This window comes from Athene cunicularia (genome assembly GCF_003259725.1).
Source record: "Athene cunicularia isolate RWA chromosome Z unlocalized genomic scaffold, athCun1 chrZ_part2, whole genome shotgun sequence".
Classification (NCBI taxonomy): domain Eukaryota; kingdom Metazoa; phylum Chordata; class Aves; order Strigiformes; family Strigidae; genus Athene; species Athene cunicularia.
The window spans coordinates 13,387,624-13,409,369 of NW_020799143.1; the positions used below are offsets into that span (position 1 = coordinate 13,387,624).

General features: G+C 41.7%; 1 protein-coding gene across 4 annotated transcripts in view; it reads left to right on the forward strand.

Annotated features, from left to right (window-relative positions):
- The window catches only part of TUT7 (terminal uridylyl transferase 7), a 35,646-nt gene extending 20,043 nt beyond the window's left edge, over positions 1–15,603 (forward strand). Inside the window, exons 13-28 of one of the 4 annotated variants that reach the window (XM_026866125.1) lie at positions 90–240; positions 915–1,001; positions 1,867–1,967; positions 2,495–2,552; positions 3,251–3,354; positions 4,326–4,415; positions 4,505–4,618; positions 4,724–4,801; positions 5,425–5,602; positions 6,323–6,370; positions 6,485–6,576; positions 7,052–7,167; positions 10,115–10,440; positions 13,886–13,962; positions 14,130–14,193; positions 15,284–15,603. In XM_026866125.1, the coding sequence (XP_026721926.1) occupies positions 90–240; positions 915–1,001; positions 1,867–1,967; positions 2,495–2,552; positions 3,251–3,354; positions 4,326–4,415; positions 4,505–4,618; positions 4,724–4,801; positions 5,425–5,602; positions 6,323–6,370; positions 6,485–6,576; positions 7,052–7,167; positions 10,115–10,440; positions 13,886–13,962; positions 14,130–14,193; positions 15,284–15,351 (1,752 nt within the window). In that variant the 3' untranslated portion in view covers positions 15,352–15,603. Of the gene's footprint in view, positions 1–89; positions 241–914; positions 1,002–1,866; positions 1,968–2,494; positions 2,553–3,250; positions 3,355–4,325; positions 4,416–4,504; positions 4,619–4,723; positions 4,802–5,424; positions 5,603–6,322; positions 6,371–6,484; positions 6,577–7,051; positions 7,168–10,094; positions 10,441–13,885; positions 13,963–14,129 lie in introns of those variants that run through there. The other 3 variants (XM_026866124.1, XM_026866127.1, XM_026866128.1) reach the window with 3 other exon arrangements.
- Positions 15,604–21,746: the final 6,143 nt, after the last annotated feature.

The following is a 21,746-nucleotide window of genomic DNA, read 5'->3' on the forward strand; positions in this document are numbered from 1 at the left end:
GTGTTCTATTATCAGTTATATGACAGTGTTGCTCAAATTCATTAAAGTATTACAGTTTTTAAAACCAATCTTGCTTTCTGTTCATGCAGTCTCCTACAGTAGTATGTAGCTTGTGCAAACGGGAAGGTCATTTAAAGAGGGATTGTCCAGAAGACTTCAAGAAAATTGAGCTTGACCCACTGCCAGTGCTGACACCCAAATTTTCAGTTATTCTAGATCAAGTTTGTGTCCAATGTTACCGTAAGTGTTTTTCTTCGAATATTGTTGTGCAGTAGAAAAATAATTACAAAAATAATGAAATAACAGGCTAATGGTGTTATAAAGAGGGACAGTTTATCAAACTCTCTTGGATACAATTTTAAGATTTTCAAGGGTTTAATACAAACTACTAAGTAGTTCTATCTAGAGAATTACAAAATATTTAGGTTTATCTTCCACACACTGGCTGTTTGATAACTCGTTTAGGCATCTTAATATAATTTCTAACAGTTTAATTTTGTGTGAGGGTTTTGACTGATGCTTTTACATTTCTGTCTACTATGAATTTTGTTACTGTTCCTTAACTTGTGGTTTTCAGTAAACAGACCAGTGTTCTAGAAAAAAAAGGAATCAAAATACTGTTTTGTAACACTTCTCCACTTTTGTTCTTTTCAGAGTGACCCAACTTTACTCCTTTTTCTCTCGCCATTTCTGACCAGACAAAATGCATTATTTGTCTAATTAATATTTTTCTTTGAACAGGTATTTCTATTCTACTTCATCCTTGCTTTCTTTCTTTCACATGTGAATCTTCTCTTGCTTTTTCCATCCCTTCTTCCCCCCCACTGTAAACCCCTCACTTGTTTCATTTGAATCTTTGCTGTTGATTCTTTCTACAGGTCAGTTTGTCTAAATTGTCTTTTATTTTTTTTAAGATGATTTTGCTCCAAATACTGTAGAGGATCAAGCTCGGGAACATATAAGACAAAACTTGGAAAACTTCATCAGACAGGATTTCCCAGGTAATTTTGCAGTTCTAGCTTTATATTTATCATTTAGTGTCATCATACTTGAGTGTCTCTAAGAAAACATATCATATCAGCATAGTAAACACTTCAGTTTTGAACATTTAACCTATATTGTTGCTCAGCATTGCTATACTTCATTACATTAATTTCTGTTTTAAGTCTGTCTTTGGTTTAAGTCTTTTTTGACTTAGTCGTATATACAACACATTAATAGGCAGGAACAATGGCAAGTCAAAGAGAAGACAATCAAAGCAGTCCTTGGAATGGTTTTATAATTGTTATTGTAGCCTTACTCATTAGCCAGATTTGTTGTTATATCTGCTCTTACAAGTAGCAACCTTTTTGTAGTCCTTCCTACTGAAACTTACTGGTTTGGGAATATATGAAAATAAAGGCACAACGTTTGACCTATCTACAGAACCTAGCTATTTGATCTTTTTATTGTTTGTTTCTTTCTGGAGTTCCTACCTGTAACCTGGAGTTTGGTTCATAGGCTTTTAAGATTAGCAAAAGATTTTTTTGGCTGGAGCCCCATACATGGATGGATATATCCCTTATCCTGAAAATCTCTGCAGAGAGAAGTGTTACCATTTTTTATCAGATTTCAGCTCAGACCTGCATGTTGATGATTTAATTATTGGAAAACCTGTTTCTGGATCTGTCAGACTGTTCATTTGAACCAATAAAAGTAGAGATTCTTTCCTCATCCACAAAGTTGGTAAGGAAGTAAGTATTGATCTACCGTAGAAAGACAGTAATTTTTCATGCCCGTATTAAAAGACGTGCAGTGGTTTGAAGCTGTATACAACTTGAGATTCTGTTTCAATATGTGGTTAATAACCCATCACATCTCTTACAGGAACCAAGCTGAGTTTGTTTGGCTCCTCAAAAAATGGCTTTGGCTTCAAACAAAGTGACCTTGATATCTGTATGACGATAGATGGGCTGGAAACTGCTGAGGTAGTTTGAAATTATTTTTTTTTAAATAAATAAATACAAAATGTTATGGTTGTGTATATAATGTAACAACTTTATTATTTTATAAAAGCTTTTCAGATTAGAAGAAAACCAAATAGGTGCCACAAAGGCAGATTATTTTTGGGGGGTTTGCTGTTGGTGTAGGAATGAGTTTAAGAACTACTCTCAAGTAATCAGTCATCTTCTGACTTCTGTATTACCATTACTTCTAGCATTAGCTGTTCAGATAAATAACATGCTTTGTAGCATAAACAGCTAGGAATGGGAGCCAGTGGAAAAGGACATCAATCTCCTTTCATGCCCAGTATAAAAGTTTTAAAAGCCTATGTGAAGATACTATTTAGTGTTGATTTTACAAGTGCTATTTTGAAACAATTTCTGGTATTCACATAATTCTGTATAATATGAAACTCAATTATACAGCTTTAAGCTTAATGGCAAGTAATAAAAGGTTTGCCTAAAATACTTGTAGCAGAAACAACTTTCAACTTTTTTTCTTAATGCCTTAGGGACTGGATTGCATCAGAATCATTGAAGATTTAGCAAAAGTTCTCAAGAAGCAGTCAGGTAACTTCTTTGAAAATTGTAACAGATTGTTCAGTTGCTGTAGTGAGAACAATCTGGGGCACTGTTGAAGAAAATAAGATAAAGCTATATCAGAGAGCTTAATGTTTGTAATAGGTTATGTGTTGTGAACGTTTTGGATTTACTTTTGCATATGTAGGTCATTGAGGCTATAATGTTACAGGACCACATCCAAATGGGGCAGATGGTATGTTTATAACTTAGATGCATCAGAACAAACCTTAAGTTAAAGTTTGAGGCTTTAAGTAGTTAGGCGTTATGTTGTATTTGTACGTTCAGTGCCTAGTAAGTTAATAGTAAAAGGTAGGCTGATACCAGTTAGCAATGGGAATTCTGTTTTTTTCTACAAGAAATTATGATTTTGTAGTGCTAGTTTTGATGTATCTCACATGAATTTAATACGATCGGAGTGAACTATCAATGCTCTCTTAAGCTTTTCTATAGCATTTAGATTGATCTTTGTTTTATTAGGGTTCCAATATATATTTTTATATATTAGCAGATTCATCATGTTTGACAAATGCCTAAAATCAGTATTAAAATATAACTGAAGTACAATTTTGGTATTATCTAAGACTTTAATTTGTAGCCTTTTTACTGCAGTTTGCAGTTATTTGTAGAGCATTTGATACTGTTACGACAGTATTGCAGTCATTCAGTAATTAAACATTTCATCCTAGGTTTAAAAAATGTCTTGCCTATAACTACTGCTAAAGTGCCAATTGTCAAATTTTTCCATGTCAGAAGTGGTCTTGAAGTAGACATCAGTTTATATAATACTCTGGTAAGGTTATCTCTTCTTAATTTTTTTTTTTTTAACAGAAAAGTGTGGGTCTGCTTCTTGAGATTGAAGTGATTGTTTTGTTGAGGCTCAATAATCACCTGTTTCCAGTTACATCTTGCAGTTTGAGATTTCCAAACAACCTTTTTATTTGACTATGAATGGAGTTAGTTGCACATCTGTGACTTCATAGCTGTCACGTACCTAAGAAAATATATTAATTCTTCAGTAAGAAATAATGGTTTAGGTGTTGAAGTCTTTCTGTAAATGAGAGGACAAAATAATAGATCTTCAGCTTTCCTACACTCCACTTCCTGTCATGGCTTTTGCTTAGCCTTGAAAGCTGGAATAGTGACTTTGAACCCAACTTGTCTGAACTGGAACATGTGTTGGAATTTAAAAAAAGCCCAAGAAGTTCTTGGCCAAATACTTGAAAAACAAGTTTTGGGTTTTTTTCAATGTCTCTGAACTTCAAAAGCCAGTTACTTGAAACACCAAAGGAAAATAAGCTTCAGACCCAAGTATTAAATTTTCTGAAGTTTTTGTCTGAGCTGAAGGGGAGTCTTGAGGAAGATACCTCAATCAAGTAATTATGAAAGTCTTCTTGAAATTCTGCACATATGCTCTTATGGGTTAGTTGATAGCTTTCGCATTTCTGGGCTGAGATCTTAGTTCAAGAACTTAGCTGCTACCAAATATTTTGAAAATGCAGTAGTAGATTAATGCGTCCCTTTCTGTGGGGAAGTACCCTTCTGTGAATGCTGCTTTGTACCATTTCTGCACAGATTAAGGATGTTGATTGACTATTTAACAGATCAGGTGATAACTTCATTGTTGAATGCTACCTTTCTCAATACACATTATACTGTGCAGGGCTTCACATCTGCATTTCTTGAGCACACAATATAAAAGTTTTTAGTTTTAGCTTAGTAATTTCTTCAGAGCTCCTATATATAATTTCCTTATTTTTATAGGCCTTACATAACACAAGGCTCCTGTCATCATATGCAGCCATTGATCCTAGAGTAAAGTATCTGTGTTACACAATGAAAGTGTTTACGAAGGTAAGTATATTTCAGACATTCTCAAAGCAGTAATTCCTGTAGTAAGAGATAAAAACCATAAAAGATACAAATCATGTTTCTTTTTCTAGATATGTGACATTGGAGATGCATCTCGAGGTAGCCTTTCTTCTTACGCATATACTCTTATGGTGCTTTATTTTCTGCAACAGAGAAAGCCACCTGTCGTCCCTGTTCTTCAAGAGGTACAGTATATCAGGAAAGAAATGTGTATCTGTACAGTATTAATGAAAGAATGTTAGTGCTGAATTTGAAGGGCTTTTCTAATGAGTTTAATATCATGCTTTCAGATCTACAAAGAACCAAAAAAACCTGAAATTCTAGTTGATGACTGGAATGTTTATTTCTTTGATAAATTAGACGAGTTGGTGAGTAAACCTAATTTGAAATGGTGTTACCTGTCGCTTTGTGAATGAAAAAGAATTCATTTTAAGAAACATTGTCCTCCTATATTGGTGCTTGAATATAGAAATGGAAGTGGAATAGTTATTGCTTTGAAAATCCCAATTCCACCCTGTAAAGCTTTTAAGAATATGGTTGGTTGTAACTCATCTGAGGAAAAAAAAAATCCTGAAAAATCTGAAAAAAAATAGGTTAAAAATATTTTAACGTATTAATGATGATTAATCACTCTGTGTGTCAATTACTGGGTGGAGGTAACTCCTACAAACAGCAGCTGCCTATCTAGTCATAGCTGTTTAATCCTGTTGAATACTTCTGTGTTAAATAGCATAAAAGTGAATTAACCTTTTTGTAACAGGCAAAACCTAATGTTAGAAGTTTTATTAATTCTTTGCTTTTGTTTTTAATATTTTCAATAATACACCATTTTAAAATCAGTATTGCATTATTAATGCCAATAATGAAAGGAAGTATTCTGGTGTAACTCAGCTGTCTTTGTTTATAAAACTTGCATGGTCTGAATTTCCAAATTATGAAAATTATTCTGCTTAATATAAGTACTGGAAGTAAAAATATTTGTCATTTTCAGTCAGTTCTTTGGCCAGACTATGGCAAAAACACTGAATCTGTTGGGCAGCTGTGGCTGGGACTTCTCCGTTTCTACACAGAAGAATTTGATTTCAAAGAGCATGTCATCTCCATTAGGAGAAAAAGTCTGCTTACAACTTTCAAGAAGCAATGGACCTCCAAATACATTGTAATTGAAGGTAAAAACATGTGAGTTACAGAAATATGTGGAATTTCTTTAATGCCCACATAAAATATTTGGTCTTTCCACAAGGCTTATTTGTTTTTTCAATTACTAAATAATAAATTGTTACTTGCTTATGTTTTGAAATCACTGCAAAATTCCAATTGAGTTTCAGTAGTGGTAAAAATTAGGGTGCTTTTTCTCTACAGAAAAAAAAAAGCTGCAAAGCAGCCTTTATACTTTTCATGATGATGCTAACTCACAAAAAAATAGATTTAATCAAATCTTTTGGAAAATAAAAAAGCTGTAATATAGTTGAGGTTTTCTCACAGATTAGCTGAGTCCATATTTACATGACTGATTTAACCCTGTCCATGATTACACCATTAAGTAATACCATGATGTCTATTAAGAAAATGCAGTGATATGTCTTAGAAATGTTCCCTAAACCACTTTCATGGCTTAGGTGACTAGTTCCATGACTTTCATGGAGAAAATTTCTACGCTCTTGCCTGCACATTCAGTTTATTCTTTTCAAATCCTTCAGTCAGTTCAGACCTGTATGGCTGTGATCCTTTGTCCATGGAGTTAATTTCTTTACAATAAATTTGCAAACAGTTAAATTTCAGGATATTAACTCTGCACTGGGAATAGCTGCCTGGAGATGTTCATGTGTATGTATACACTGCTGATCTTGTCCTGGACTTGATTAATGCCTGTAATTCTTTTTGTACAGACCCCTTTGATTTGAACCACAATCTAGGAGCTGGATTGTCAAGAAAAAGTAAGTCTCCTGTTAACAAATTCGGGTACAAAGTGAAGTTCTTGCCTTAGATCTTACTTTTACTGGCTTGTTTGATGTTTGGATGATGTTTTATCTTTTTTTTTCCTTCCACAGTGACCAATTTTATAATGAAGGCTTTTATTAATGGCAGAAGGGTATTTGGTACCCCTGTAAAAGTATTTCCTAAAGAATATCTATCAAAAATGGTAAGTTGCTTCAAAGAGCAGTATGTGCACGCTCTTGGATGTCTATTAGGACTTGTAGGAGCATGGCTACACTGTCTTTAAGCCCGTCTCTTAATTTTCAACAGTACTTAAATTCTTTATGGGAGTTATTACTTGGGTGTTGGTTTTGTGTTGTTTGCATGTAAAATGTGTTGGCATGCAGAATTCTAATCAAGTGAGAGCCTCATTGCACAGGCTTACATATTTTAGTCCCTGTCAAAAACAGCTTATCATTTCTTAAAACTGCAGTTTTAAAGAAGAGCTTGCTGACTTGATGTCAGCAGGCTGCCTGTAAAGAGGAGGCCAGTGGCCAGTTGATCTTGTCGGGTCTTTCAGTTCAGCTACGCACACCAGGTTTATTTTTCACTGTAACTCTTCCTCCTGTGTAACACTTGCTTATCTGTCTTGATTCTCAAGCATATGGATTTTCATTTTAAATGCATGATTTCTTCTTCAGGAGTACTTCTTTGATCCAGAGGTGCTAACAGAAGGAGAACTGGCACCAAATGATAGGTGCTGCAGAATTTGTGGTAAAATTGGCCATTTCATGAAAGATTGTCCCATGAGAAGAAAGTGAGTATAGTTTTGGCATCTGTGTGGAACTTTACCTTAGGTTTGTTCAGAAAAAAGATGAAGATAGCAATGTTAAAGTGAAATTTGTATGTGTTGCAGATTATTTCCTTTACTTTGAAATGAAAATGTGTCAATACCTATTTTGACAGTTGTAGATGGTGTTTGTTTAAATCTTTAGTCTGTGCTAAGTTACTAAATGTCTGCCAGCATCATCTGTAGTTTTTAAACAGGATCTTTTCATAGAAGGCTGCAAAACTACTTAGCTTAAGGTGATAATGCTGACTCTGCACTTCATTATATAGGAAAGCAGTAGTCAAAGAGAAACTAAATGTAGACCTGAATAGCTATCTGCTATGAAAAGCACCCATAAAAGCATTTTATGTATTCTATTTAATAGCTTCTACTTCTAGAATCCTGCTACTCCAGCAAGACACATTTTTGTCATGTTCACAGAATCATGCAATTTATATCAAAAAGCAGACGAGAATGTCACAGCATTATTTTTCATAAGCACATCCCTAGGAAAACAATGTCCTGTTTTATATCCACGACAAGGTTTCCTGATCCTCAGTAATCAGATGTCTGAAAGCAACTATCTTCTTGTAACAAATGAGTGCTAAACTGATCTTCCTGCTCTTCATATTATGAACTGTTGTCATGGTTTGATCCCAGAGGGCAACTGAGCATCACACGCCTGTTCACTCACCCCTTCCCCACCCACTACTGGGAAGGAAGGAGAAAGGCTCAGAATGGAGATAAGGACATGGTCACAGGCAGAAGACAGGCTTGTTCAGGAGAGGAATAAAGGACATTAATTCAAAACACTAACCCAAAGACCACTTAACAGACAGAACAGGATTGTGAGAAGTGTTACCATATCTTAAAAAATTCGCTGCACCCTGCCCTTCTTCCCAGGGTTCTCTACTGGTATCTCTACCTCCTCCTCAGCAGCACAGGGGCTGGGGTGTGCAGTCAGTCTACCTCGTCTTCCTGCAAGGGTGGGGGAAGCACTCTTCTGTATTCTTCCCCCTGCTCCATGTGGTGCCCCTCTCATGGGAGACAGTGCTCCACAAACTTTCTTGTGAGTCCTCCCCATGGGATGCGTTCTTCTCGAGATGCCCAGGTGTGGGTCACCTCCACGTGTTGCAGTCCTCCCAGCGCTGAACTACAACAGCGCGAGCTGGCTCTTGACATAGAGGATTCTCCACAGGCTTCAGCCAGATCCCTGTTCCTCTAGTGACCTCTATGGGTGTCAAGGAGGGTGGCCCTGCCTTCTCACCACAGGATACAGGGGGGCTCTCTGCTTCAGCACACCTCCCCCACCTTCATAATGCCTTCTCACAAGTCCCCTACCCCCCTCTCAGGTTCCCTTTCTTAAATACATTATTGTAGAGGCATGGTCACCATTGCGCATTGGCTCAGCTTTGGCCAGAGGCGGGTCCAACTTGGAGCCAGGGGAGTTTTGAGAAGCTTCTCACAGAGGCCACTGCTGTAGCCCCCTCCCCTGCTACCTAAAACCCCTCCACACAAACCCAGCACAGCTGCGAGCACACGTTGCTGGTTCATAGTCAGTTTTTAATCTGCCAGTACTCCCCAAGTCCTCTACATGGCTGCTCTTAATCCAATCATTACCCAGCCTGTATCCATCTTTAAGATTTGTTCTAACCCATATGCAGGACGTTGAACTTCATAAGGTTCACTTGGGCCCACCTCTCTAGCCTGTCTAGGTCCTTCTGGATGGCATCCTTTCCCTCTAGAGTATCAACTATACCACACAGCTTTGTGTCATTTGCAAACTTGCTGAAAGTGCACTCAACCCCACTGTCCATGTCCCCTTCAAAGATGGAAAATAATACTCGTCCAAACGTGGACTCCTGATAGACACCACTTGTCACTGGTCTCTACATGAACATCCAGCCATTAACTGCAGTTCTCTTCAGTGTGAGCATCCAGCCAATTCCTTATCCACTGCATGATCCATCCATCAAATCATGTGTCTCCGATTCAGAGACGAGGATGTTGTGTGGGACAGTATCAGATGCTTCACACAAGTCCAGGCAGATGATGTCAGTTGCTCTTATCCACCAATGCTGTGGCCAAATTTGTCAGGCTCAATTTGCCTTTAGTGAAACCATGTTATCTGTCACCAATCACCTCTTGTTTTCCATCTGCCTTAAGCATAGTTCCCAGGAGGATCTGCTCCATGATCCTGCTGGGTAGAGGTGGGACTGACTAGCCTGTAGTTCCCCAGGTCTTCCTTTTTTCCCTTTTTAAAAAAGGGGAAGCTCATCTGCTATTCTTTTGCCTATTCATTTAGTTTTTAAGTCATTTGCCATTAATACTGCATCTGACTGACCAAAGGAATCTATGTTCAGACTTGGAGGTTTCACTGATGTCTTCTCTGGGGCATGTATAAAGAATTAGATAAAACCACTCTGATAGTAGTAGCTGTTTTCCCACTGCTAGATCTTTAAGTCACGTAGAATGTTACAAGCTTCTCCCAGTAGAAGAGACTTTTAAAGATACTGTGAATATACAGTTTTAGAAGGAAAGGAGTTCTGATTGAACAAGAAGGGGAAAAAAATAGAACTATAGCCTTATTTTTTATGTTTTGTTAGCATTTTGCTCAGTGTTTCTTTTCTTGCATTGTCTTTGCAACTCTAGCACACAGATATTCTGTTGTGCTTATATTTTATGAGATACAATTATTAGAATTTAGGGATGTATTCTAATTGATTGTGGAGTTAAATGTATGTTACATTAATGTAACGCTGTTTAATAGCAGACTCAAAGGGACAAGTACATGAATTCACTTTATTTAACCCACTGAAGAAACAATGAAATACACCCATTGTCTGTAGACAGCACTTGGGTTTGGTTTGGTTTTTTTACTGTATGTATCTATGCAAGGCCTGTGAACTCTGCAGCATTTTTTCTGCTCCTGCAGACTAAGACGGCGTCGTGATTACGAAGATAACAAAATCCAGAGGTACATAGAAAGCAAGGAGAAAAGAAGCAAAGAGGAAAAAGAAACTCAGAATAAAACAACTGAAAAGGAGAACTTGGTCAAGGAGGGGAAATTGCATCCATGTACACCTCAGAAGAGGAAACTAGCAAGAGCAGTAGTGGAAACTGGAAAAGAAAAACCTACCAGGCAATCAGCAGAGAAGTGGAAGCGCCTGGAAGAGAGAGACTTAAGAGAAAAACGTTGTTTCATCTGTGGAAGAGAAGGTCATATTAAAAAGGAATGCCCACAGTATAAAGGAGCTGCAGGTATGGAACTGGTCAAACTGAGTAGTTTAAACAGACATTATTTTTTTGGTATTTTTAAGAGGGTTGACTAACAGGTAATAATTTTGCTTTGCTATCTTTTTTTTTTTTAAGTAGTCACAGTTAGTCAGTTAAATCCTCACCTACCTTTCAGAAATTTGCTGTACCCCAAGAGATTTGACATGGTTTCTCTTGGTTAGATGCTTGTAGTAGAAAAGCTATGAGTGATTAGTATGTTGAAATTGCTTCCATTGTCCCCACTACATAAGAGTTTGCTAACATTTCAAATTACAGCTTCTCTTTCATTACATCATAACTGCACCATAAGCTAGCCTTATAGCTCTTCACATCACCTAAACCAGAATTATTCCATATGACACTAAAGTCACTGTGAAAGTGTAGAGATTGCTCAGAGGAAATATTATGGACAAAACAGAGAAATGTTCTTGCTAACTCAACAGAGAGATACAGCAATCTTTCTTATTTTTCATGGAGTCAGTTTGCAAATTTGACTTAAACCCCACACCTACAAAAATGCTCCCGAATCCAGATCTTGACTGATAGACATGGATGAAATAATCAAATTCTTGTTTTAGCGGTATCGATGTCATCCTTCAGGTAAGAGAGATCTCATCTGTGTTGTAAAGGAAAATCATTCTCAGATAAAACTGGGACTCCTTAAGACAGTGAATGGTACTATTAGTTAGCTTCCAGATGAACACAGTATTGTTTCCCTGTAGGTAAACCTAGGAGCATTTGAATTCATGCTGGAAAAATTTGCTCTGCTGATTACTCATGACTTGACCTCTGTTGTGGTTTGAGCCCCAAGAGCAACTGAGCTCACCCCATTCCACGACAGCAATGGGAAGGAGAAAGTGAAGCAAAAGACTTAAGAACTGAGATAAGGAGAGAGAAGGGTGGCTCACCCATTACCATTATGAGCAAGACAGATTCTTTAGGGGAAGAAAAAAGAACCTCACTTTAATTCAAACACTAACAACACCACCACCTAACAGAGTGGGACAGTGAGAAGTGTTACTGTTACAGTATCTTAAAAACACCTCGCCCATCCCTCCTTTCTTCCCCAGCTCAGCTCTGCTCCCAATCTACCTCCTTGCACTCTGCAATGCAGGTAACAGGATGGGGGGTGCTGTCTGTCTGCTGCTTCTTTCCTCCTCTGGAGGGGAAAGGGAAGTCTGCCCATTCATGCCCTTCTGTATGTACATGGCTCCCCTCTCATGGGCAAGGGTCCTCCTCTCTGGCGTGAGTCCTTCCCACAGGATGCAGTTGTTCCCATGCTGCTCCAGTGTGGGCCACCCCCACATGCTGCAATCCTCCCATCACCAAACTACAACACTGGGGCTGCTTTTTTCCCTGAGTCCCAGCCTCTTTTAAATGCAGCAGCCTGCTCTGGTGTGGGGCCCTCCACAGGCTGCAGGTCAGCATCTGGTCCACTGTAGAGCCCCCTGGGTGGCAGGGGGGCGGCCCTGCCATCTCACCACGGGATGCAGGGCGGCTCTCCACCGCTGCACCTCCTTTACTTCTCCTTCCTTGTACTGTCCTTGGTGTTGGCATACACGCCCTTCTATCTCCTCCTTACAAGCCCCAACACACACCACATCCACCGACACCCCCACCCCACCCCCCCCAGATTCCTCCTCTTAAATATATTACCGCAGAGGCGTGGCCACCATCGCTAATTGGCCTGGCCTTGGTGCAAAGGCGGGTCCGACTTGGAGCCAGGGGAGCTTCAATAAGCTTCTCATAGGGGCCACCCCTGTGCTTCCCCTCCCCTGCTATCAAAGTCTCTGCTGCAGAAACCCAGCACAAGCTCTTAAAGTAACAAATAGGAATCATTTGTATACATATAACTTCAAAACAGCTCTTCTACTAGCAAAAGTGTTCTATCTGGCTTACATTAGGAGACTCCTCTTAATCAGAAGTAATTGGTGGAGAGAGCATAAGGCTTTGCTAACAAAGTACTACAAGGGGGAGGAAAATGGTGAAAATATGTGCAGAACTTTCAAGGTATTTGTAAGTGTTCTTAGTTCAGTAAACCACTAGAGTGTTGGGTGGACAGAAAAGACTTAAAAATTGAAGCCACATTTTATTCAGCTTGTGACCATCTGAAGGTATATGTCAAGGCTAAATTTAACTTGACTTTCTTTATCTTTGACCTTGTCCTGTTGAGCCTTTCCTCCTACCATTCCATCTGCTATGATACTCAGTTTGCTAAGGTGAAGGGGAGTATGCCTGACTGTTTTGTAGTCAGTTACATTGTTTGTGTTTTATAAAATTCATCATGTGAGAACAATGCTGAGGCTGTACAGTACATATGTCTAAAATCATGAATTCTGGAGTAGGTGGTTTTGTCTATTTGGGGAACTTTATTTGAGTATGAAGAGAATTGCTGTATGTTGGTCTTTTTTTTTTTTTTTGCTTGCTTAGTGCCTGAAGTGTTCATAGTCCTCAAATAGAGAGAGCAACTGGGCCTGAGAGATCAGACTTCATTCTTTGCTGCGATACATTTTGTGAGACTATGAACAAATCACTTATCACCATATCTTCATTCTTTCTCCAAAGTTCCTTGTCTCCCTCTGATTCTGGAGAAGGATACATAGCTTAATTTATTGTAGGTTTCTAACTTAGGTGCTTAACTATATAGGCATCTGGTTTTTGCCAATTATTAAGCCTAGCATAAAGGACACAGCCAGCATAAAGATGAACCAATAACCAAATTGTATTTGGTACAAAAGGGTCAGTACATGGGTGAGCACTGGGGGTACAAACAAGTCAGATTACATATAACTGACATCAATCCCACTGATCCCAACAACAACACAGCACAACCAACAATGGGTGGAATAAATGGTGACATGCAGTCTCCCATAGAAGGAATGGGAGACAACCGAGTCAACAAGCCAAATACATAAGACCAAGGATGCCACATACTGAATCTCTACACAGGCCGTGTTTACAAAAGCCAGACCTGACTGGAGCCCAGTCCCAGGGAGGTAGGAGGTCCTTCCCCAAGAAGGAACTCTGCAAAGTACATCCACTTCATAGACAGACACTCCCCTTCCTGCAAGGGGTCCCAGCTTTTATCCCTAAGTGGGACACCTGACCCTTGTTTACTTAATGTGGGACACCTGGGGCTCATTTACCCAATGGTTCTCCCTGCAAGGCCAGCTGCACCCTGGAGGGAAGCCCAAAGGCAAACTCACCCATATGTCAACCTTAATTTGGGGCTTGGGGTTGAAACCCTAGCATTTCAGCATCCCACCTCATTATGCTAGTTTTCCACATTATAAAATTGAGGAAAATAATGTCCTACCTTCTACGTTCTATGAATGTAGATTGCATATATTTTGGTATTTTTATCTTATGATTCTTGAAATGGAAACTAGTTTCAAGTTAGCCAGTCTTTGTTATATTATGATCTTTTCAGGTGGTTCAAAACCGGAAGTGTCGTATGGATCCCCTTCTTTACCCAGCACTGCCAAACGTGTTGGTAGATTAAATCAGGTAAACACTAAGTGTTCCTTCTCTTTGATCTCTTTCTCTTTAAAAAAGTTCTAAAGTACTTTAAAATAGCTTTACTTAACTTTTCAAGGACAACCTTTCTTTTTTTTTATTGTGGAATGATAAAGTACAGTTTTGTTGGTTCATCAGTGTGTATATGTTGTTTATAGGGAGTGCTTATACAAGAAGAAAAAAAGAAACACAAAGGAAAAGTATTTTTGAGTCCCCAGTCAGGTTTGTATATCTTCATTTCAATTCAGAAATTCTGCATAAAAGCATGTTGCTTTTTCCATCAATCCTTATGGGAACTCTGCCTAATTTGTGAAACACAGCAGCAGTCTGGACAGATATTTCTGAAGTGAAGCCACTTTTTTTTTTTTTTTTTTTACTGGAAAAGTGTACAATTCTTAAGTTTTGCTTTGGAAGCAAAACTTAGGCATGTCAGTTCTGTGCTTTTTTTTTTTTCTTCAACTCCAGTAGATTTATTTTGCAGAAGGATATGGTGGGTTTTTTACCAGTCTCTCTCTTCTCTCCTGTTTCAGCATATGTGGGTTTCTGCGTTCAGGGATGACACATGCAGCGCATTCTTGTGAGGCTTCCTCTAATTGTCTCGAATTCCGTATGATCAACTAACTTATGAGAGACTATCAAAGCGCACCCTTAGTTTGAGCAGCCAAAATGCAATGAAGTTAAAATTACACTTAAAAGCAGCAGTCAGATGATAATCATAAAGGCCTTTATGAACTCTCTCTGGATCAGAGATGTTTTGTGTTAGATTCATGGTTACAAATTAAGCTTCCTTACAGTAACTTCACACACTTATTAACAGGTACAATGAAGATTTTAAAAGCAGCTGCTTTTTTAAAATTACTTGGGAGTTTCTAGTGCAGCTCTGCAAATGTTTCAGCAGCTTTTCTTTTTTTCAATAAAATATATAAATGTCTTCTGGGGCACCTGAAAGGGGAACATAAATAGTCTTTACAAACTTTGGAAAACTAAACTGCTAATAAATGTCTCAAATTCTCAGTTGTGTTGGGAGAACAGTTACTTTCTGTTTCCACTGCAAGGCTTTTTCAGATTGAAGTTTGGGGATTTTTGAACACAAAGTGATTTGTCATTACATGTTTAATTGAAAAAAAATGCTAGTTTTTAATTTGTATTTCAAGATTTCCTACTGTTTTCAAGCAGGTAAGGAGCTAAGGTTGATCTGTGTGTGCTTTCATTATTGTCTGACTTAACAGTGTTTCTCCTGTGGGATTGTTTCAGTTGTCTTTTTTTCTTTTTAAACTTTTAAAGTGTGATGATTTCTTCCTCCCAATCTTAGGCAGCCTTTCCAATAAATACATGACTCAGGGAAAAGCCTCACCGAAGAGGACCCAACAAGAATCATGAGGGATATTATGCACTGTTCAAATGCAATACAGGCCCTTGGTTCATTTTAAAACATTTTTTTGGCTGAAGCATCTGGATTCACAGGACAGCAGCACAGACAACCTTCAACTTCGGTTTAATGAAATATAGGTGGTTTATTTTAGATTGCTAGTACAAGCAACTATGGAACTGTGATGGTTTAGGCCCTACCGGGACCGGAGAGCACGTTACCATTGCCCCTCCCCCACCTGGTCAGGCTGGAAGTGAGGCACAAACCCCGGGTTAAAATAAGAAGAAACTTAATACAACAGTGTGATAAACAATCTGAACAACAACAGTAAAAATGATAACAATAAACAGCAATAACAGTAAACACGACAAAAGATATGCAGAGAAATACTGTAATGGTTACAAACAGCTCACTTGGAATGCTCCCCTTCACCAAAGCCACAAAGGAAAAAGTTCCCGCGTTCCTGCACCCAGACCTGACATCAGCATTGTATGAATAACCTGGTTGGAGATCCCTTCCCCCTTCTCTGATGGGGAAACTTAACCCTATCCTAGCTGAACCAGGACATAATCCACCCCTTTATTCTATACCATCTGCATCATGTCCAGCTGCCATTTAGCAGTTAGTAACAAAACAACAGTTAACAAAGGCACAGCATAATTCACAGTGTGTTCTCACCCAGAATCAAGTCCCCCTGTGGTACGCATCGGACCTTTCCATTGTCCTGCATTACCCACCAGGTGCACCCAGGTCCTTGGGCAAAAGCAATCCCGTGGATGGGTTTGCCTTTACCTTTGCCTGGTGCAGGACTAAACCAGACCATTTTTCCCAATATATTCCTCATGCGCACCACAGGGACTTTATCCCCATCTACAGCACGTGGAGGTTTGACTGAGCCAGGCCAGCTCAACTGGCAGATCCTCTTGTGTTGACTAGCCAGGTGGCCTTTGCTAGATGCATGTCCCAGTCTTTGAAGGTGCCACCTCCCAGTGCTTTCAATAGTTCATTGTAGTGGTAGACCTACTCGATGCCGTGTTCTTCTGCCCAGGCATTTATGAGGTTGTTTTGGAAGTGGGTCCCGTTGTCTGACTCAATTCTCTCTGGGTGCCGTGTCGCCACAGGACTTGGGTCTCAAGGCCCAGGATGGTGTTCCGGGCGGTGGCGTGGGGCACTGGGTAAGTTTCCAGCCATCCAGTGGTTACTTCCACCATTGTGAGCATGTGGCGCTTCCTGTGGCGGGTCTGTGGCAGTGTGATGTAGTCGATCTGCCAGGCCTCTCCATATCTGTATTTCAGCCATTGCTCTCTATTTCGCTGGGGCTTCACCCGCTTGGCATGTTTGATTGCAGCACATGTCTGACATCCATGGATGATCTGTGCAATGGTGTCAATAGTGAGGTCCACCCCTCGATCTCGAGCCCTTCTGTATGTTGCATCTCTACCTTGGTGGTCCGAGGTCTCATGGGCCCACCGAGCTATGAACAGTTCACCTTTGTGCTGCCAGTCCAAGTCCACCTGAGCCACTCTAATCTTAGCAGCTTGGTCTGCCTGCTGGTTGTGTCGATGTTCATCAGTGGCCCGACTCTTGGGTACATGGGCATCCACATGGCGCACCTTCACAACGAGGTTTTCCAAAAAGGCTGCAATATCCTGCCATGTATCAGCATCCCAGACGGTTTTACCCTTACGTTGCCAGTTGATCTGCTTCCATTGCTGCAACCATTTCCACAGGATATTCGCCACCGCCCACGAGTCAGTGTAGAGGTAGAGCCTCGACCATTTTTCCCGCTCAGCAATATCCAAAGCAAGCTGGATGGCTTTCACCTCTGCAAACTGGCTCGATTCACCCAGTCCCTCAGCAGCTTCAGTGACCTGTTGTGTGGGACTTCCATACAGCAGCCTTCCACCGTCGATGTTTTCCCACAATGCAACAAGACTATCAGTGAACAGGGCATATCACTTCTCCTCATCTGGCAGCTTGTTATATGGTGGGGCCTCCTTAGCACGTGTCACCTCCTGTTCTGGTGACATTCTGGAATCTTTGCTCTCTGGCCAGTTTGTGATCACCTCTAGTATCCCTGGGTGGCTGGGATTCCTATTTGAGCCCGTTGTATTATCAACACAACCCATTTACTCCACATGGCATCTGTTGCATGATGCGTGGAAGAGGCTTTTCCTTTGAACATCCACCCCAGCACCAGCAGTTGGGGTGCCAGGAGGAGCTGTGTTTCAGTGCCAACCACTTCTGAGGCAGCCCGAACTCCTTCATATGCTGCCAGTATCTCCTCAGTTGGTGTATAATTAGCTTCAGAGCCTTTGTATCCCCAGCTCCAAAAACCTAGAGGTCGGCCTCAGGTTTCTCCAGGTGCTCTCTGCCAGAGGCTCCAGGTAGGGCCATTCTCCCTGCCTGCGGTGTAGAGCACGTTCTTAACCTCCTGCCCTTCCCAGACTGGCCCGAGGGCTACTGCTTGGGCAATCTCCCGTTTAATCTGTTCAAAGGATTGTTGTTGTTCAGGGCCCCATTCAAAATCCTTCTTACAGGTTACGTCGTGGGGAGGACTCACAATCAGGCTGTAGTTCAGGATGTGCATCCTCCAGAACCTCACAGAGCTCAGGAAAGACTGAGTCTCCTTTTTAGAGGTCAGTGGTGCCATGGCTGTTATCCTGTTTGTTACCTCCATTGGGATGTGGCGACGCCCATCTTGCCATTTTATTCCTAGGAATTGAATTTCCCTTGCAAGCCCCTTAACTTCCTTTTGCTTGATGGCAAAGCTGGCCTTCAGGAGGATTTCAATTATCTTCTTCCCTTTCTCAAAGACTTCCTCGGCTGTGTCCCCCATACAATGATGTCATCAATGTACTGCAGGTGTTCTGGAGCCCCACCTTTCTCCAGTGCAGTATGGACCAGTCCATGGCAAATGGTGGAGCTGTGGTTCCACCCCTGGGGCAACCGATTCCAGGTGTACTGGATGCCTCTCCAAGGGAACGCAAACTGTGGCCTGCACTCTGGCGCTATCGGAATGGAGAAGAACGCGTTAGCAATGTCAGTCATGGCGTACCACTTGGCTGCCTTCGACTCCAGTTCATACTGGAGCTCTACCATGTCCGACACTGCAGCACTCATTGCTGGCGTAACTCCATTCAGGCCACGGTAGTCCACAGTCAGCCTCCATTCGCCATTAGGCTTTCTCACTGGCCATACAGGACTGTTGAAGGGTGAGTGAGTTTTGCTGATCACATTCTGGCTTTCTACCTGACGGATCAGCTGATGGATGGGGACCGGGGAATCTCGGTTGGTGCGGTACTGCCACTGGTGCACCGTCCTCATAGCAATCGGCACTCGCTGCTCCTCAACCTTAAGCCGCCCCATCACTGAGGGATCCTCTGAGAGGCCAGGTAAGGTGGGCAACTCTTCAACCTCCTCCAGGGCAGCTACACCAAAAGCCCACCGGTACCCTTCTGGGTCTTTGAAGTGCCCTCTCCTGAGATAGTCTATGCCCAGGATGCATGGGGCATCTGGACCAGTCACAATGGGGTGCTTATGCCAGTCCTTCCCAGTCAGGCTCACTTCAGCTTCCAGTAGGGTCAGCTGTTGGGACCCCCCTGTCATTCCAGAGATGCAGATGGATTCAACCCCACTGTGGGTCGATGGCATCAGGGTGCACTGTGCACCAGTGTCCATCAAAGCCTTATACTCTTGTGGGTCTGACGTGCCAGGCCATCGGATCCACACTGTCCAGTAAATCTGATTATCCCTTTCCTCCACCTGGCTGGAGGCAGGGCCCCTCTAATCCTGCTCATCATCACTCACTTCTTGCAAGAATGATTCACTGGTTCCCTCAAGAGGGTCACACATAACGTTGGCCATTCTATTCTGCCTGGGGGATTTCTGACTGGACACTGGAGCTGCGATCTTCTTGGAGGTCTCCCCTTTCAGCTGCTCTACTCGTGCAGCTAGGGCAGCAGTAGGCTGTCCACCCCACCTCCTCATGTTTTCTCCATGGTCGCGAAGGAAAAACCACAGGGTGCCTCATGGTGTGTGCCTCCTGCTGCCTTTCTCTTGAGTGGGGAAACGTTTACTTCTAATGGCTGAGACATCAGCCCATGCAGGTGGAATGTAGGACATGTCCTCTTCCATTTTCTGGACCCTCTGAGACAGTTCCTCCACAGCTGAAACCAGGGAATGTTGAGATGAAGGGAGATTTCCCTCATATTGCCGGAGCTTGCCAACCACTCCATCCACTGTTAGAGTGTGGGTGTCTGTCCACCGGGACACTATTGCCAATGCTTTCGAGTGTGCTTCTGGTGCACTCTTCAGGAACTTTCACCACATCAGGTGTGTGCAAGGGGCCTGATCTGGGTCCATGGGTGACCGTTCATAGATCATCTCAAACACAGCCAGTTCCCTGAGATTCTGGATGCCTTTCTCAATGTTGGTTGAGCAGACATTTGCTGAGCAGACACAGGATATCATCCTTGTAGGGGTGCCTCTCCCTTACACTGAGCGGGAGTCCCTTCCAAAGGCTGAGGGTTTGAGTCTGTTTCCCTGTTGCCCTATCAATGCCAGCATCCTTGGCCAAAGATCCCAGCTGCTTGGCCTCTCTCCCCTCCATTTCAAAAGCACTGGCTCCATTGTCCCAGCATCGGAGCAGCCAGGTGCCAATCTGCTCGCCTCCCAGGTGGCCGAAATCTCTCCGCATATCTCGCAGCTCAGTCGGATAGAGATCGGATGATCACCTCTGGTCCTTCCTCCTGTTCCCGTGCTGGGCCTAGCTCATCCCCATCCCCCACTTTGCGAGCTGACTTTCTGGTATATTTTGTTTTCTGTATCGGGGCGACTGATACCGTCACTGGCTGGCTCTCGCTCAGCTGCTGTGCTCTGGTGGAGGCGACAGAGACTGGCTCTGCCTGTCCTCCTGACCTAGATGCTGTACCAGGAACTGCACTCTCAGGTTCTGTAGCCTTTTCTTCCCCTTGAGGGCAGTGGGTGGTATTAAAGAGGACACAATAGGCACGGGCAAGTCCCCAGCACTTTGCAGCAATTTGTGGCTCCTGGGTTTTGCCAGATTGGTAACACACCCTTTCTAAGCACTCCCATCAGCTTCTCAGGGCTCTGCATTTGTTAAGGAGTGAAATTCCAAAGCATTGGAGCTGCCCACCAACTCAGGCCTTTGCCCATCTTTTCCCACACCCCTTGCCACTCACTGTTATCTGACCTCAAGGCAGGTTTCTGGGCACTGCTATTGTTAGAGAAAGTGCCGCATGGCCAAAACCGAAATCAGGCAGACATTCAGAAAGCATTGTGCCACAATCACACTGGCCTGCAGGCTCCAAGGATAATTGAAACTCTCAAAAACGGAGAGGATCTCTTCCCCTGCCTCACCCACAGAGGGGGTGAGACCCCTAACAAAAGCCGAGGCAGCAAACAGGTACCGGCCCACCCCCACAAACGGTGATACAAACACATTATAACAGTCAATAGCCAGTACATCAAAATAAGACCCTTTATACATTTTCCACCGATAACAAACGCCAGCACTAGGATCATACACTGGATATAAGGATTAATGCAGCCCCACCACGCAAGCAAGTGGTCCAGCACTGCAAACATTTTCTTATCAAACAAATACAAACAGAAAAATTACCCAACAGATTGCTCTGTCACACTGTTCAGTGTCTGTCCCTTTTTGATTCTTATTTCAGCCCTCTTGTGCCCCACGTTGGTGCGTCAAAAAAGGCTGTGCTGGTTTAGGCCCTGCCGGGACCAGAGACCACATTGCTGTTGTCCCTCCCCCACCCTCAGCCAGTCAGGCTGGAAGTGAGGCACAAACCCCGGGTTAAAATAAGAAGAAATTAAATACAACAGTGTAATAAGCAATCTGAACAACAACAGTAGTGATGATAACAACAATAAACAGCAATAACAGTAAACAAGATAAAAGATATACAGAGAAATACCGAGTGGTTATAGACAGCTCACTCACAATGCTCCCCGCCACAATGGAAAAAGCTTCCTGTACTGCTGTGTGGGACCTGACAACAGCATGGTATGAATAAACCGGCTGGAGATCCCTTCTCCCTCTCTGCTGGGGAAACTTAACCCTATCCTGGCTGAACCAGGACAGGAACCCTGCTCTTAAATAGATTGATTTGACCATTTTGATAGAAAGCCATGTTGTTTTGTATTTGTTTACTAGGTAAATCATATAGGGAAGGGCAGGTCCTAAAAATGGACTGTTATCAAGGTTTTGTTATTCCACCTGGCCATTTTGAAATTATGTGCAAGCCAAATACATTATATTTTCTTCAAAAATTGATTTTTTGAAGGAGTAAATATTTATTAATGTTGATTGTTTACTGAATTCTTGTGTAAAAGTGTTTGAAATGTTTGTAGACTGCTACATTAT